The sequence below is a fragment of the Xyrauchen texanus genome, chromosome 25, assembly GCF_025860055.1.
Source record: "Xyrauchen texanus isolate HMW12.3.18 chromosome 25, RBS_HiC_50CHRs, whole genome shotgun sequence".
NCBI lineage: Eukaryota > Metazoa > Chordata > Actinopteri > Cypriniformes > Catostomidae > Xyrauchen > Xyrauchen texanus.
Window position 1 is genome coordinate 36,888,359 of NC_068300.1, and position 14,763 is coordinate 36,903,121.

Below are 14,763 nucleotides of genomic sequence, written 5' to 3' on the forward strand. Positions count from 1 at the left end.
TGTATCAATAATATCAAAGACTGGATGGCTAGTCAATAAAAAAAAGAAGTATTAATTATTGGACCAAAAACCTCTAAAAATAAGATGCTAGAATATAATTTGTTACTCGTTACATCGTCTTCTACAGTTAAGAACTTAGGTGTTATATTTGATAGCAATCTATCCATTTCCGATGTTTGCAGAACAGCATTCTCCAACCTCAAGTTATGACACATGCTCTCTTTTCTGAAGCTGAAAATCTAATTCATGCATCATGACCTCAAGATTAGATTATTGTAATGCATTACTGGGTGGATTTCCTGCAGGTTAAATAAAACTTTAGTTGGTTCAAAAATCAGCATCTAGAGTGCTGACAAGAACCAAGAAATATGATCATAATCAGCCCAGTTTTATCATCACAGTACTTAAGTGACCTTCTATCATGCTATAATCCATCATGTTCACTACAAATGCAAAATTCTGGCCTGTAATAATACCAAGAATATCAAAATCCACAGGAGGTGGTAGATCCTTCTCCTATTTGGCTCCTAAGCTATGGAATAGTCTTCCGAACACTGTTAGGGACTCTCTCAGTTTAAGTCTAGACTAAAGACTTTCTCAATAAATTCTCATATTCTATAACACTGCTTTAAAGTGAATGGAGTCTACGCTAATATTATTCTATTTGTTTCCTTGTCTCATACCCGGCATACATAGACAATCAATTAATGCCAGCTATAGCCTCCATTAACCAAATAGAAAAGGACACTGCATCTACGTGCAATTTCCTGTATTCCCACTTGATTTCAAACTGACCTGGCTCTTTTCGCACCCTCAAAACACATCTTACGCATTTTTTATATCAAACACTCTGCCAGAGCTTTCTATAGTGTGTAAGCACCCTAAAGGCCTAGGTATTACTTTTGAGCATTCCGGATCGCCTAGCCCAGTCGACCGCATTGCCTTTGGGAGTATACTTTTCTGACCGCGAACGAATAGGAATGCATTCAACATGTGCACACTACAACTGCTTTGTGACACTCGTTTTGTACAGCCAGCATTTGCACAGGTGACGCACACACAGCCGAAGTACACTTTGGGTTTAAGGCGTAGTAGAGTATGCAAACTGGGATGTGACCAGAGACTTTTTGTTATACAATGGGAAATAAAGATAGAAGTAAAATAAATCCAGAAGAGAGTTAAGTATAAGTTCACATGCTTTGAGACAGATTGACAGAGCGTTAGACTTACAAGAGCATGCAGGAAAACTGTGGTTAATTTGTTCCATAACTTCAGCCAGTTCAGAGCTACTGTTAAAACACTCATCTGAGAACACATACACGCACACGCACACGCACACGCACACACACACACACACACACACACACACACACACACACACACACACACACACACACACACACACATGATACACTCAACAGATTAGAAGATATAGAAGTGAGTGTAGTACCATCAGTATAACTGCATGTATACACGCGTGTTTACCTGGGAGTTCGGTTTGTCCTGCTGCATCCTGATGGAGAGAGCTGGATGATGACATGCCATTTAAGTCAGGCTAGAGAAAGAGATAAGCATTATTTCAAATCACAACATAACTCTCCTCATAACTGATACTGAGAAACTTACAACCAGCATCAAATATCAAACAGATTAACCATTATATCAATATTTTTTTTGGTGATAGTGTTACTCCGTTTGAAATAAAACTGTCCAGAAATGTCACACTGTGTCCTAACTAGGGACATGCAATGGAGGTCTTCAACCCGATCCAATCCAGAGAGTACCTGAGAACCGGGCTGGTTCAGGTCAGATTTCAAGAATAGGGCAAGTTAGGGGTTGTTTACATGTGTGTTATTGTCAGACATGGGCAGTATTTCAATTAAATGTATTTTAAATACGTATTTAATTACTTTAGTGTATTTTGTAATTTGTATTTTGCAGGTGTGGAAAAAAATAAAATGTAGTTTGTAACAAAATATTTTGAGGGAGTGTATTTAGAGTATTTCAAATACTTAAATACTTAAGAAAAATCACCATAGTAAAAGATTTTGCCATATTTTCGGTCTGATGTTGTTGGCAAAGGCAATGTCCAGGTTAGATGCACGAAAATCACGTGACACCCTGTAGCCCGGGCTCCCTCCAAGAAGTGAATGAGTTTTGAACACTGGAGAAGACGTGGCGCTGCTCGTCTTAAAAGCGGCATTAAGGTAAAGTGTTTTGTGAAAAATATACAGTCTACACACACACACACACACATATTGCACACTGAACGGCATTATAGAGAAAATAATTGTGCATTATGAGATCAATGCACTGTTGTCATTCATAAAAGGACATCATAGGCCCTACCTATATGAAACAGCGCGTCTGTCGTAACTCCACTGAAATCTCCATGCTAAGCAAGCGTTCACAATATAACATCCATCTGCAGTTTTTACACGCTTTTAAACTTATTACATATGAGAAGTATTGTATAAATATTAAATATAAATATAAAATAATCATCAATCTTATTGTTTTTCAGTAATTAGCAGACGCAGCGATTCTACTATGGAAAAGGCATACGCGGTCAGGGCAGTTAGAGTCTCGTGTGTAAAACAAACCCACACATATTATGATTAATCTGATTAATCATATATATTATGATTAAAATTGTATTTTTATTTTGTTACTGAAAATTCTCGGTCTGTTATTTTTTCCCCTGGGGTACTAGCCTATCCCCAACATTTTCTGCAGTAACGTTAGTTCTCCACTGATCTGAGCTAATGAGCTGAATACCTAGTGAGGTAGGGGTCTCGGGAGAATAATATATATACCACTCTCAAAATCTATTTTAAAGGTCAGGCTATAGGCCTACTGTAGTAGGCATAAAGGCATTAATTTAATGTACATTCAGTAAAGCAATATGGTGTGCATTTTCCTGTATTAATTATGAAGAAGTAATTGATTTAAAGTGAATAGATTTCATTCTGGCTAAATGTTTTATTAATAGAGCTTATTCTTTGGTGTGTAGTAATTTGAGTTATGGCTGTAAATTGCAACTGATAATCTAACAATAATATTTTTTACCATTTAGTTTGAAATGCAAGACATCCGAGATGAGTGAAGATCACAACCCATCAGAACTGTGCCAGGATGATACAGCAACAGATGAAGGTACCACAGGGATAAAGTGTGCCATATTGGATGGGACATTCTTCAAAATAGTATCTCAAATTCCAAGTGGAAAGATAGAAGCTGAGTGTCAGCTGTGCACAACCAAAAAGCAATCATATGTGGCTCGCATCAAGCAACATCAAACTTTAAGACACATTTGAGACTAAAGCATCCTGAGAAATTAAGGGCATTTGACGATTACAAAAAGGAATGTACCAGTGGACAACAAAAGAGAGCCAAAACATCGTTGACACAGACTACTCTGTTTGGTCACGTTGGCCTATCAGTACCACAAAGTAAAATTGACTCCCTTGTGACATCCTTTATTGTCAAAGGAATGTACCCATTAGCCACAGTTGAACAGAAAGAATTTACAGACTTAGTGCAGGGACTTTGCCCAGGTGCTGGTGTCATGTCCAGAAGAACTCTCCGAAGACGAATTGATGATGAATTTACTGCAAAGACAACAAACCTGAAGGAGACACTTAAAAACTTAAAGCATGTTTGTACAACTGCTGATATCTGGTCAACAAAAAGACCAGTTATATGGGTGTAACTGTACACTGGATACATAGAGATACACTTAAAAGAGAATCAGCTGCTCTTAGCGTGCAGACGCTTTCCCAGCCCTCATACATACAGCCGTATAGCAGAGCTTTTGGAGGAAATTCACACAGAGTATGGACTGACTACAGAAATGATTGTGGCTACAGTTACTGATAATGCCTCCAACTTCGTAAAGGCGTTTGAAGAGTTCAATATCTGTGTAGTATCGGATGGACAAGATGAAATTGAAGAGCAGGAACGTGATCTGTCCTACGTCATCATAGATCCCGAAGAAGAAGAAACGTCAGGGTGTTCTATCATTTTACCACCTCACATCAGGTGTGCCACACACACACTGAGTTTGGTCTCAACAACTGATGCTAAGAAATCAATCAAAGAGAATCCAACTCTCTCTAGACTTAATCACTCAACCATGGCAAAGTGCTCAGCCCTATGGACTGCATCTGGCAGACCAAAGAGTGCTGAGATGCTAAGCCAACTGATTGACCAGCAACTCAAGACACCCTGCATTTGCAGGTGGAATTCTCTGTATGACTGCTTGAGTCAGTTGGCATGTCTTCGTGAGAAGCTTCCTGAGATCATGACTGCCTTGCAACTTCCATTATTCAGAGAAGTGGAACTTGACTTCATTGAGGAATATTGCAGAGTGTTGAAGCCTATTGCCATTTCGATAGATCGCCTTCAAGGGCAAAATGCATGTTTCTATGGTGAGCTTTTACCGACTCTCTTTGCTGTCCAAGCTAAATTGCAAGACCTGCAAGCTTCAAACCTGCGGTACTGCTCACACATTTTGCAAGCTACCTTAGCTGGCTTTGAGAGGAGGTTCAGCAACTTCCTGCAGCTGAAGACGTATGTAAACGAAGCCATCCTTGCTACAGTAACACATCCATTTTTCAAGATGAGGTGGTTGCCTTTGAGACTAACATGTGAGAAGAAGAGGATACATCAACTCATTCTGCACGCAGCTGAAGAGCTTGGTCTTCTGTCAGAGTGTGATGCTGCAGCAACAAGCTCAAGCACCACTGAGGAGAATGAAGATGAATTCTTTGTCTTTTCTGATCAAGGTAAGGAGAAAATGTATCCACTTCAGAAGGCTTGTAGCAAACAGCAATTTCAGGTGTTAATCATTAAATGAGAAGTTATTCATATGTCATATTGTTACCTTGTGTATGAAAGTATATGAATAACAATGTTTGTTTTTTCTGATTCTATTGTCTTCACTCTCAACAGGAATCGACAACCAGATGGACAGAGAGGTCTTACCAAGCCACAGCAAAGCAGAGTTAGAGACCCTTCACTTCCTGGAGGACCCCAGAAAGGACCTGGCTTCACTGGACTCAGTATCCACTAATCAAGCTGCTCTTCGTGAGATTCAACACCACTCTGCCATCATCAGCCCCAGTTGAGCGTCTCTTTTCTTTTGCAGGCATGGTCTACCGCCCTCATAGAAGGGATTAACTCCTGAATTATTGGAGAAGTTGGTTGTACTTAAAAACAACTAGCCTAAATGACAATGGTTTAGTTTTCTCTTTTGTAGCATAGTTGTGTTATTGCTACTATTTCTGTTATTGACCTTTCAGGCCCTGTAGAGATTTAGTGAAATGCCCATACTTTTTTATTTTGCTACTTAGCCATTTTGAATTTACACATTTCTCATATTTGTGTTATTGATCTTTCAGTAAAAAAAAAAGACTTAAGATTATTGTGGGAGTATTTTGGTATTTTCAAAATACTAATTACTTGTATTTTATTTAAATACATTTTTCACATCAATATTTTGTATTTTATTTTGTTACATTTCATGAGCCAGTATTTGTATTTTGTAACAAAATAGTTTTTGATGTATTTGTGCCCACCTCTGGTTATTGTGCATCTGCGCTGTTTTTACAATATTTCTTTTATGCAAACAGCGTGCTGGACGAACATCTTCGACCATTGCACTGCATCTCACTTTTTCCAGCATCTCGAGCAGGACCGCCACATTGTGTCAAGTTAAAAAGAACTTTACATTTTATAAACAAATTTCTTAAAAGTCTGCATTCTGTTTCATTCGTTGTGCTGCATTTACCTTTTTAGCGCAGGTGTCACAAAGATTCAACATTCTAAAAACGTTCAGGTTGCAAAGACAAAACAGAATTGTTGTTTTTGTGAGTGTTTTTCACCTAGCAAAGACTCAGCGCTTGATAAAGTGTAAGCCAATGTTTTGTTCACTTTTGCTTTGGGGTGCATACTTATGAACAATAATTTTAAATGCCAAACAATTTAAAAATCAAAGCTTCCCAAAGCAGTAGTATATCTCCAGGCACATGACACTACAAGCGTTTGCCGTTGAAATGTCAACCTCGCAGGGCAGAGCTTTACCACTTAAAAAATGTATTCATCTTTGCATCTGTTAAGAATATGAAGATACAGGCAGTGACGTTTTATTTCTATTTGACCTTAATGTGAGTGATTTTTTCATTTGAAGGTCTATTTAGGCTAATAGCTTATTGTGGACCTTATTCCCTGCTATTTTGAGTAGTGTTTACACATATCCATTGCAAAAAATGAACCCTTGTGGTTAATCTAATATTACAAACAGTTACTGTAATCCTAACCAGACACCATACAGCAACAAGCAATAAAAGGTATCTTTTCCATGTGAATCACAGTTTTTCTGTCCTTCTGCCTTGAAATGAAAGTCTAATTTGCATGCTTCATATATATAAATATATTTAAAGCATTTTTGATGCAATTTTTTTCTCCAAAGATGACTGTGTCATGCATCCAGCTGAACTGCATAGCTTATACATTATTTGTTTGGCAAAATTGTTTGTGTGGTAAATACTGTAATCTATTCAGTAAATGAGGAAGTATATTTTTATTAAATCTATGGCAGTTGTACTAATAGCTTCTAATGTGTTTAGCCTACTATTCTATAATATTTTATCAAAACCACATTTATACTGACCTGACTATTGTAATGAGGAACCATGTACGGTCTTAAAAGCTTCTGCCAAATGAATAAACGTAATATACATTTCTTACATGTGGTTATGGTGTTACTATTACAAATACCACAGATAACCCCTTTTACTCTGGTGCCTTTTTGGGCTGCCGCTCACACTTTTTCACACTCAAATTAAAAAGCTCACCATTCACATATACTGTCAACTAATTGCAATAAAATTGTCTAATCTTTCAGAGAACCCCCCAAATAGAAAGCAAAATACTACAATTAATCATAAATAATATTTTAAATAATATTCACCTAGAAAAGTCAAATTTTATTCCAATAGATGGCAGAATGAAATATTTTTTCACACAATATACTGATCTAAAATGTCGGTGGCGCTCTAACGCATTTAGTGCTGACAGATAAGCTCATGTATCCATCAAGCATGACCGGTTGCAAGGGTGCTGTGACCCGGATGGGAGTGAGGCTTAGGGGGGCGAGTGTAACAGTATCCAGGTGGTAGGTAGCTGTGCAATGTGTAAACCTCACTCACCTGGCCTCAAGAAATGCACTAGCTACTGACGCAAGGGGCTATAGCCTTTAGCCTCCTAGTTAGCGTGCCAGCCTCGCATGCTGGAGACCCCGGTTAGAATCCCGCTCAGAGCGGGTCGAGCAGGACCAGTTACATATGCATGGTTCTTAAGCTACCAAAATGTATTTTTTGACAGGAAAATCCCTGTGTTTGCCTTTTTGGAAATTAAGTTACACTGTTTATTTAGCTAAGAGCCTTTGACAAGACCATCTGGCTAAACCAAGGCTCAGTGCAGTAAATCAGCTCCTCAGGAGATGCAATAAATCCCTGTTACACTAAATCTGGATTCTCTGAATGAGCCTATGTTTGATTCATGACATTATTGGTGACTGTTGGACTAGCTGGCACTGCCCGTTACTCCATAAAATCAAGGACGGATCCATAGCACTTTATACAGTGTTGTAGACCCAGAATTCAACCTGAGACAGGTGAATGCTAGTCTCACCCTCAAATGGCATACCTATGAGACTGATCATGACTATTTGATATTTGCATATTGCAAAACAAATGGCAATTGCTGGCTTAAGTCGCAGTTCCAATTTGATAGGTTGGTTTACGCACGTTTTTAGGGAGTCAAACTCATTTAAAAGTTATATCCGAACGGCACATTGTAAAAAGTTAACTATAGTTGATCTTTTTTTATATATAGATCAGATGGTCTCTTCTTGTCTAATTGGGAGGTTCTTGGCCAGAATAAGCAGCAGAGTGATTATGCCGGACCTTATGCCAATAATAAAAAGTAACAAGACTGTGTGTTACCTGATGCAATAGTTGGCGTAGTCGGTAGAGCTGGGACTCCAGCTGTTTGTTATGATCCTCTAGTATCTGCATGCGGGCCTCCAGTCGTCCCTTGTGCTGTCGCAGGAGTTTAGCTTCGGCTAACAGATCAGCTTCCTCAGAGGCCCCTCTAACAGCCCCTGTGCTAGGCTGACCGTGCTGCTTCTGCAACTGCTCATACTCTCTCTGTAGGGTCCTGATCAGAGAGAGAGACAAAGAGAGCCAGGAAGGTGACAGAAAGAAACAAATAAAAGGTAAACAAAAGCAAAATTCTGAAATTCCCTTTGTAAACATCTGAGCCTGTTGTATTTGTGCAGTTTTGTATACTTACTTTTTGTATTTAAAATCAACCAATCAGTGGGTTGCCTGAACAACTAGTCACCAAATTTGTCTTATACAATTCGTCCCTGTATAATAAGGCTGGTTTCAGGTTTACTACGTTAAGAAAAACACAATGCTCATGTTGGGATGCACAAATTATGAAATGCGAGACGCAGCACTTTAAAAGGGATACATTTAAAGATACTACTTTTCCGAGAGGGTTTTAATGTTCAAACTGTCAAACAGCTAAAGCACAGCATGCTGTCAACATACTAGTTAAAACCCCACCAAAAAACTATTTAAATTACAAACATATACATACATAAATATATACTTCTTAGATTCTGTTGTTGGACGACTAGTCATCTAGTCAACCATCCCTATTTTCCAGCAACACTGAATGCCAGCTTTGGGCATTTGTTTGGGCTCTATGTTTATTGCAGGTCTGAGTTATGACTGTTGGACGGTGATCAGGTTCTTTTATGTTCTGGGTTTGAAAGGCAGTGAAGAAAAGTGAAGCCATGGGGAACTGCAGCCAGACACAGTGTTGCAACTAATCAAATGCACAACCACACCAACCCAAACCAGCAAGAAATAATTAAACTTCTGTTACAGTGCAATCAATGTATACATTTTTAAGTATGGCAATGTGTGTGGAAAAAGATGCAATGAAATTGACTGGTGACTGAGGCTTTTTTTCTGCTTAACATTAAGAAAAAATATCATTTTTGAGTGTTCAATCCCTTTAATGATTTCTATGGGGGACAGAAAAGCAAGTCTGCACTAAACCATCAACATTTATAAAGTAGACACTAAGTAGTTGTAACCTACCGCTGCTCTTCCTCAAGTCGTGCTATGATTCGCTCCAGCTCTCCTCGCTCCTCCCTCTCCACTGCCTGCAGAATCTGGGTAGGGCTCTGAAGCAGGTAGGAAGGGCTATGAACATTAGGGGTGGTGCTCCTGGGGATTTGGACAGGGCTTTGGGGCTGGCTGAAGGATGAGACCTCCCCTCCCAAAGTCTGACAGTACTGCAGGATTAGAGCATGTTCCTCATCCCTATGGAATTAGAGAGAGAGATAGTTTGAGAAAATACATTTTACATTGTCTGAAGAAAACGTGGGTGGTACTTGACTATACTAATCTCGCTGCCATGATGCTAGGGGGATTGTCAGGACGCCGCTATGTGGTCTCTAGGTTGTTGTTTACTGGACCAATTCAAAAGAGCCCATCCTCATATCTCTATGATATGGTACCTAGAAATGTTCAAATCCCTCCTCTAATGTACGCATGTAGGATTTTTGCCCATTTTATCAGGCGAAAATAATCTGATCGCTTAAGTACACCGCTCTTCAACAAGCCACAGTATCTGCATGCCGAAGTTTAATATTTAGGATTATAGGTTTGTTCAAACACCCACACCTCAAGTATGAGCCAAAGAAACAGTGATGCTTGCCCACGCCACACACACACACACACACACACACACACACACACACACACACACACACACAAGACTTGAAGACAACGGCCCTACAAGTAACTTTTTGGTGTTTGGTCCCTTCTTAAATGCACATTTATACTGTTGGAAATTTTAGCCTATTTTATCCTCCACCAGGTGTATATTGTAAGTCTAATAACTTAGAAAATAAACAGCATACATCTTTTCAAAGAGCAGCTTGATTTGACATTTCATTCATGTCCATGTGTGGCTCCTTGCCAAAGTTTGAGACCTGGAGTTAGGGGTTTGTTTAAATCCCTAAACACAAGTATGAGCAATGGTATTAGTGCTGCTTGGAAATAAAAACAGACGGATTGGGAGAGTGCTGTAACATAGACAGAGAGACATAATTAAGATGTTCTGCGCTGCAGTGGGGTGCCAACACTGGGTATTGTGAGATTTGAAAAGCAGACAGTTGAAAGTGAGGCTGACTGTGAAAATGGAAGAGGAGGTTTAGGAGCTGTAGTGTGATGTCAAAACAGATGTGTGGACAATGAGACTCAGGTGTGTGTTCACATCCTCCCTGGAGTGTGTGTGCTTTGAATCAAACGCTCATTTGGATGCACACACACAAAGTGTAATCAAGTAGATTACATGGGCTCTACATCACAGGGTCCAGCTAACAACCTGCCAACACTAGCAGATGCTGAATAAACAGATCAGACACTCTGCAGCATGGCTGGAACACAGAAGACAGAACCTGAATTGGATATCTATAGGCAATAGCAGTGTTTTCAAAGCAGCAACAGAACAGAGGTAAAGATTTTGTATGGCGGTCAAGTACCCCCCAAATTTATTTGGAAATAGGAAGACAAAGAATGCAGAAGAATAAGACGAAAAGGGAAAAGCAAAGAGGAAGAAAAGAGGTAGGAGAATAATGACAACTTAATTCATAATAATAAGAGGAAGAAGGAGAAGAGGAAAAAGAGAAAAAGAAAGACAGTGACAAAGGAGAAGAGGCGGGAGGAGAAGCAGAAAAAAGGGAAGAGGAAGAGAAAAGGGAAGGAGGAAGAAAAGGATAAAAGAGAATAATAAAAAGAGGAAGAGGAAGGAGGAGAATAGGAATAAAAAGTGGAATTGATAGAAGAAGTGAAGAATAAGAGGGAGAAGAAGGGAGAAAGAGGAGGAGGAACAGAAGAAGAAAGCAAGAAGAATCAGTGGAAGAGAAAAAAGGAACAGCAGCAGAAGAAGAAAAAGAGGGGAAGAAGAATTGATGCAGCGAGGAAGAAGAAGAACAGAGGAAGAGAAAGAAGAACCAGCAGCACAAGAAGAAAAAGAGGAAAATGAGAAGAAGAAGAAGTGGAAAGCAAATTAGGAAAAAAAAAGTAGAAGAAGAGTAAGAAGAAAAGGAACAAGCAGTAGAGGTAAAGAAATGATGAAGAGAAACTAATAATAATAAGTGGAAGGAGAAGGGGAAGAGGAGGAAGGATGAGGAGGAAAAAGAGGACAAAGCAGCTTTGGAACAAAATAATAATGGGTGGAGGGACAAAGTAGCACTGGAAGATGAATGGGAGTAGAAGGGAGAAGAGTTAGAGGAGGAAGAAAGAGGAAGGGAAAGAGATGAATGAGTCCAGGAGTCATGTGTGTTTCTAGAGAGCATCAGTCAAGTCTCTGTTTCCCAGCCGTCAGATTAAATCTCAAACACCATCACAGGCTAAACTTCCCTGATGACTCACATCTACTTTTCCCTTCTTTCCTTCTTCATCTTCCTCTACCCCTCTATTCAGCAAAAAAATAAAAAAATCTGATGTGTGCATGCTCTTATTCCACTTTGGGCTGAAAACATACTCTACATTTTCCATTGAACGTTAAATGACGACACACGATATTGTTTGTCATACAATAGTAAACAAAAATGTTTTGTTCAAACCATTTTCAGGAATGAGTGCATGTAATATAGGGCTGTCCAAATAGGCATGATTCATTTGCACTAAAATACAGAGTTTGGTTGGATAGTTGGTTTTTAGCTGGTCGTTTGTTGGTCCAAAATGGGAGAGCAGTATTAGTCTTCTTCAATGGTCAGTTTTCTATTTCAACTCGTGCAATGTGGATAAACATTTTGAAGAGAATCTGGCTAAGCAAGTTAAACTGTTGACATTTTTACAGGTACCTGTAACAAAAATGTGAAGGTAACTTTCGCCCCCTTGAGTATTGAGGTTTGTTACACCACAGCAAAGCAGGACAACGAGTTAAATATGTACAGATGGACCTCAAGCAAGCAATGCATTGGTCTTCATTTGTGTATCACGAGTGTTTCGGGTTTTTATCAGCGAATGGTTACCTCTCAAAGTGGTCATCCTCAACATAGGAGGCAAAGACTGCAGTCCTTCAAACAATTTTTTGTTAATTTATCTCTTCTTAAATAACATTGGTCTTTCGCTTTTACCATATTCCTCTACTGTACTTCCTTCACTTTGTTTCAACTCTTTCCATTTCCTTCTTCACTCAATACATATTTTGTCTTAATTTCTCTTCTTCTAGACTGTCCAATTGCTCCTCCCCATTTCACACAATGCTTTTTGTTTTTGTCAATAGATGAAATCTGAAGCTGCCAAAAGAAACTGAGCTCTCAGCAGGTCCATTAGCTAGACAAAGTCATGGAGAGTGTGTGACAGGAGCCAAATTCACTCACCGTCTCCTTGTTATCGACCCATTACTCACTCTACCTGTCTAACTCACACACAGTAGCAAAGCTGATCCATTTTACTACTCGAATACACCTTTTCCACCAAAATTGTGCTGATTTCGGAGCCAGGGGATCCGTTAACCTCTCAGAACCGGACCATTTTCACACAGACTTGAGAGCCGAACAATGACATAACTGACTACTTAAGTACATAACATGTTTATATAACCATCTTCATCTGACATTTCATTTGCTTGTGCAGATTTTTGTTCATCAATTCATTTGTCTGTCCACTCTGCAAGCAAAAATGCTGCGCAATGGCACAATAACAATAAATCAGAACATGTTTAATGTAGGTCTGTCAATTTAACGTTCATTTTTTTATTAATTATATGAAATTACATGCGTTCAAAACTACAAATCTATAAATTCCAACAAGCCGGCAGCACAGCCTTTAGTTGCGCTCAAAATGAAAGAGAACAACAGTGACATCAAGGTGGATTTTCAAACTAGAAACAGCATTCTTAAAATACAGCGCTCATGACTAGTGGTGCTGAAAACTAGCGAGATGGATGCAACCAAAGTGAGATGCCCCAAAATTGCCCATCTGAGGCATGAGTACATCGACCAAAAATTTAAGTACACCAGAGGGAGGGGTTACGTTCAAATATGGAAATAAACACATTTAAAGCCACTTTTTGTAATATAAATGCTTAACTTGTCTATTGCCACAGCAGTTTATGATGTTTTTTTGTTTTATCTGAATTTATGAGGCTTATTTATTATCTGCAGTTCTGTCACTATTATGAACTTTGTCTGACGATTAATTGCCATTATGGTGAAAAATTATATTTTTTTTAGGGCTTTCACGATTATGAGGATTAAATGTCTGTTTTAGAGCTTGCCATGATTATGACAAATAATTGAAAAATAGGTGTGTGTGTGTGTGTGTGTGTGTGTTTTATACAACTTAAGATGTCATTTATTCATATTGTACTTGGAATCATATAATAAAATAGGAATATACGATTTCCAAATTTCGACCAAATTCTCTTTTTGGAAAACTTTATTCTTGGTCCATTTGACATTTACAGTTGTTTTTAGAACCCATCCAGCCTGATTAGCTAATATATGATATTATATTACCTTTGAGTTTCTGTCTGTAGGACTGTTTGAAAATATGTTTCTTCATTCTGTCAACTCTACATACATAATCACTGTGTGTCATTAAAGGAATGTTCTGGGTACAATACAAGTTAAATTCAATCGACAGCATAATATCACAAAAATGTATCTTGACTCGTTCCTCCGTTCTTTAAAAAACAAAAAAAGCAAAAGTCGAGGTTTACAGAGAGGCACTTGCAATGGAAGTGAATGGGGGCCAATTTTTTTACATTAAAATACTCACTGTTTCGAAAGTAAAACCACAAGACATAAAGGATATGAGATTAAACATGTGTGATATTTAGTGTGATAAAATCACTTGCAAACCTGTGTTTTCTGTGTACAGTTACAGCCAACTGTACAACTTCGTTACCACGACAATGTAAATGTCAACCAACCCCAAAACGCCTGTAAAAATGTCAATTAAACAACTTTGTAGCTCACAGAAGAATGAATGCAAGTACATTATAATATTATAACCAAACATTTCTGTGTTAACCCTCAAACAATTGGCCACATTCACTTCCATTGTAAGCGCCTCACTGTAAAACCTCACTGCTTTTTCTTTTAAAGAAAAGGAGGAAGAAATACTTTTTTGTGGTAATCAACATTGTCACAAATGCTGTCGATTGAATGTGAGATTAAATTGTACTGAATCCAGAATATTCCATTAACACTGTCTATGAACCTGTAATGAATAAGAACATTTGCCACTATGTGAAGGTTAACTCAAAGTTAAACCGGAGCGCTGTGTTAACTATCAAAATCCTTGCTTGTATTTTAACAGGAGATTGGCACGGACCTCCCCAGACGTGCCGTGCATCACAGGGCATCAGAATGGTACATCTTCATGCACTCTTAAGGATCTGCTCTGAGTGTGGTCCGCAGTGCGGCTCAGTTAGATGGTTGGAGTTCATTTGGAATGCTCATATAATGCAATAAACAAAAATGTCACAAAAATGAGCCGTTCATGGCCTAAAATTCACTTATTTTAGATAGTAAAATGTGATTTTAGTTTGAAGTTTAAAGTAATTGCTGTTTTCTAAAAGAATTGTGGTTATATCAATCAAGTTAATAATCACTACAGGCGATTTCACTATTTTAAATTATCTTTACTTTGGTCCTTT

The 14,763-nt window shown here is 38.5% G+C and overlaps 1 protein-coding gene across 8 annotated transcripts in view; it reads right to left on the bottom strand.

Annotated features, from left to right (window-relative positions):
* LOC127618368 (utrophin-like) overlaps window positions 1–14,763 on the bottom strand; it is a 269,333-nt gene that overhangs the window by 5,478 nt on the left and 249,092 nt on the right. For 7 of the 8 annotated variants that reach the window (XM_052090759.1, XM_052090757.1, XM_052090758.1 and 4 more), the window contains 4 exons: window positions 9,180–9,404; window positions 8,010–8,223; window positions 1,486–1,555; window positions 1,231–1,305 (listed from right to left, as the gene is read on the bottom strand). In XM_052090759.1, the coding sequence (XP_051946719.1) occupies window positions 1,231–1,305; window positions 1,486–1,555; window positions 8,010–8,223; window positions 9,180–9,404 (584 nt within the window). The remainder of the gene's footprint in view (window positions 1–1,230; window positions 1,306–1,485; window positions 1,556–8,009; window positions 8,224–9,179; window positions 9,405–14,763) is intronic. The other variant, XM_052090761.1, reaches the window with a different exon arrangement.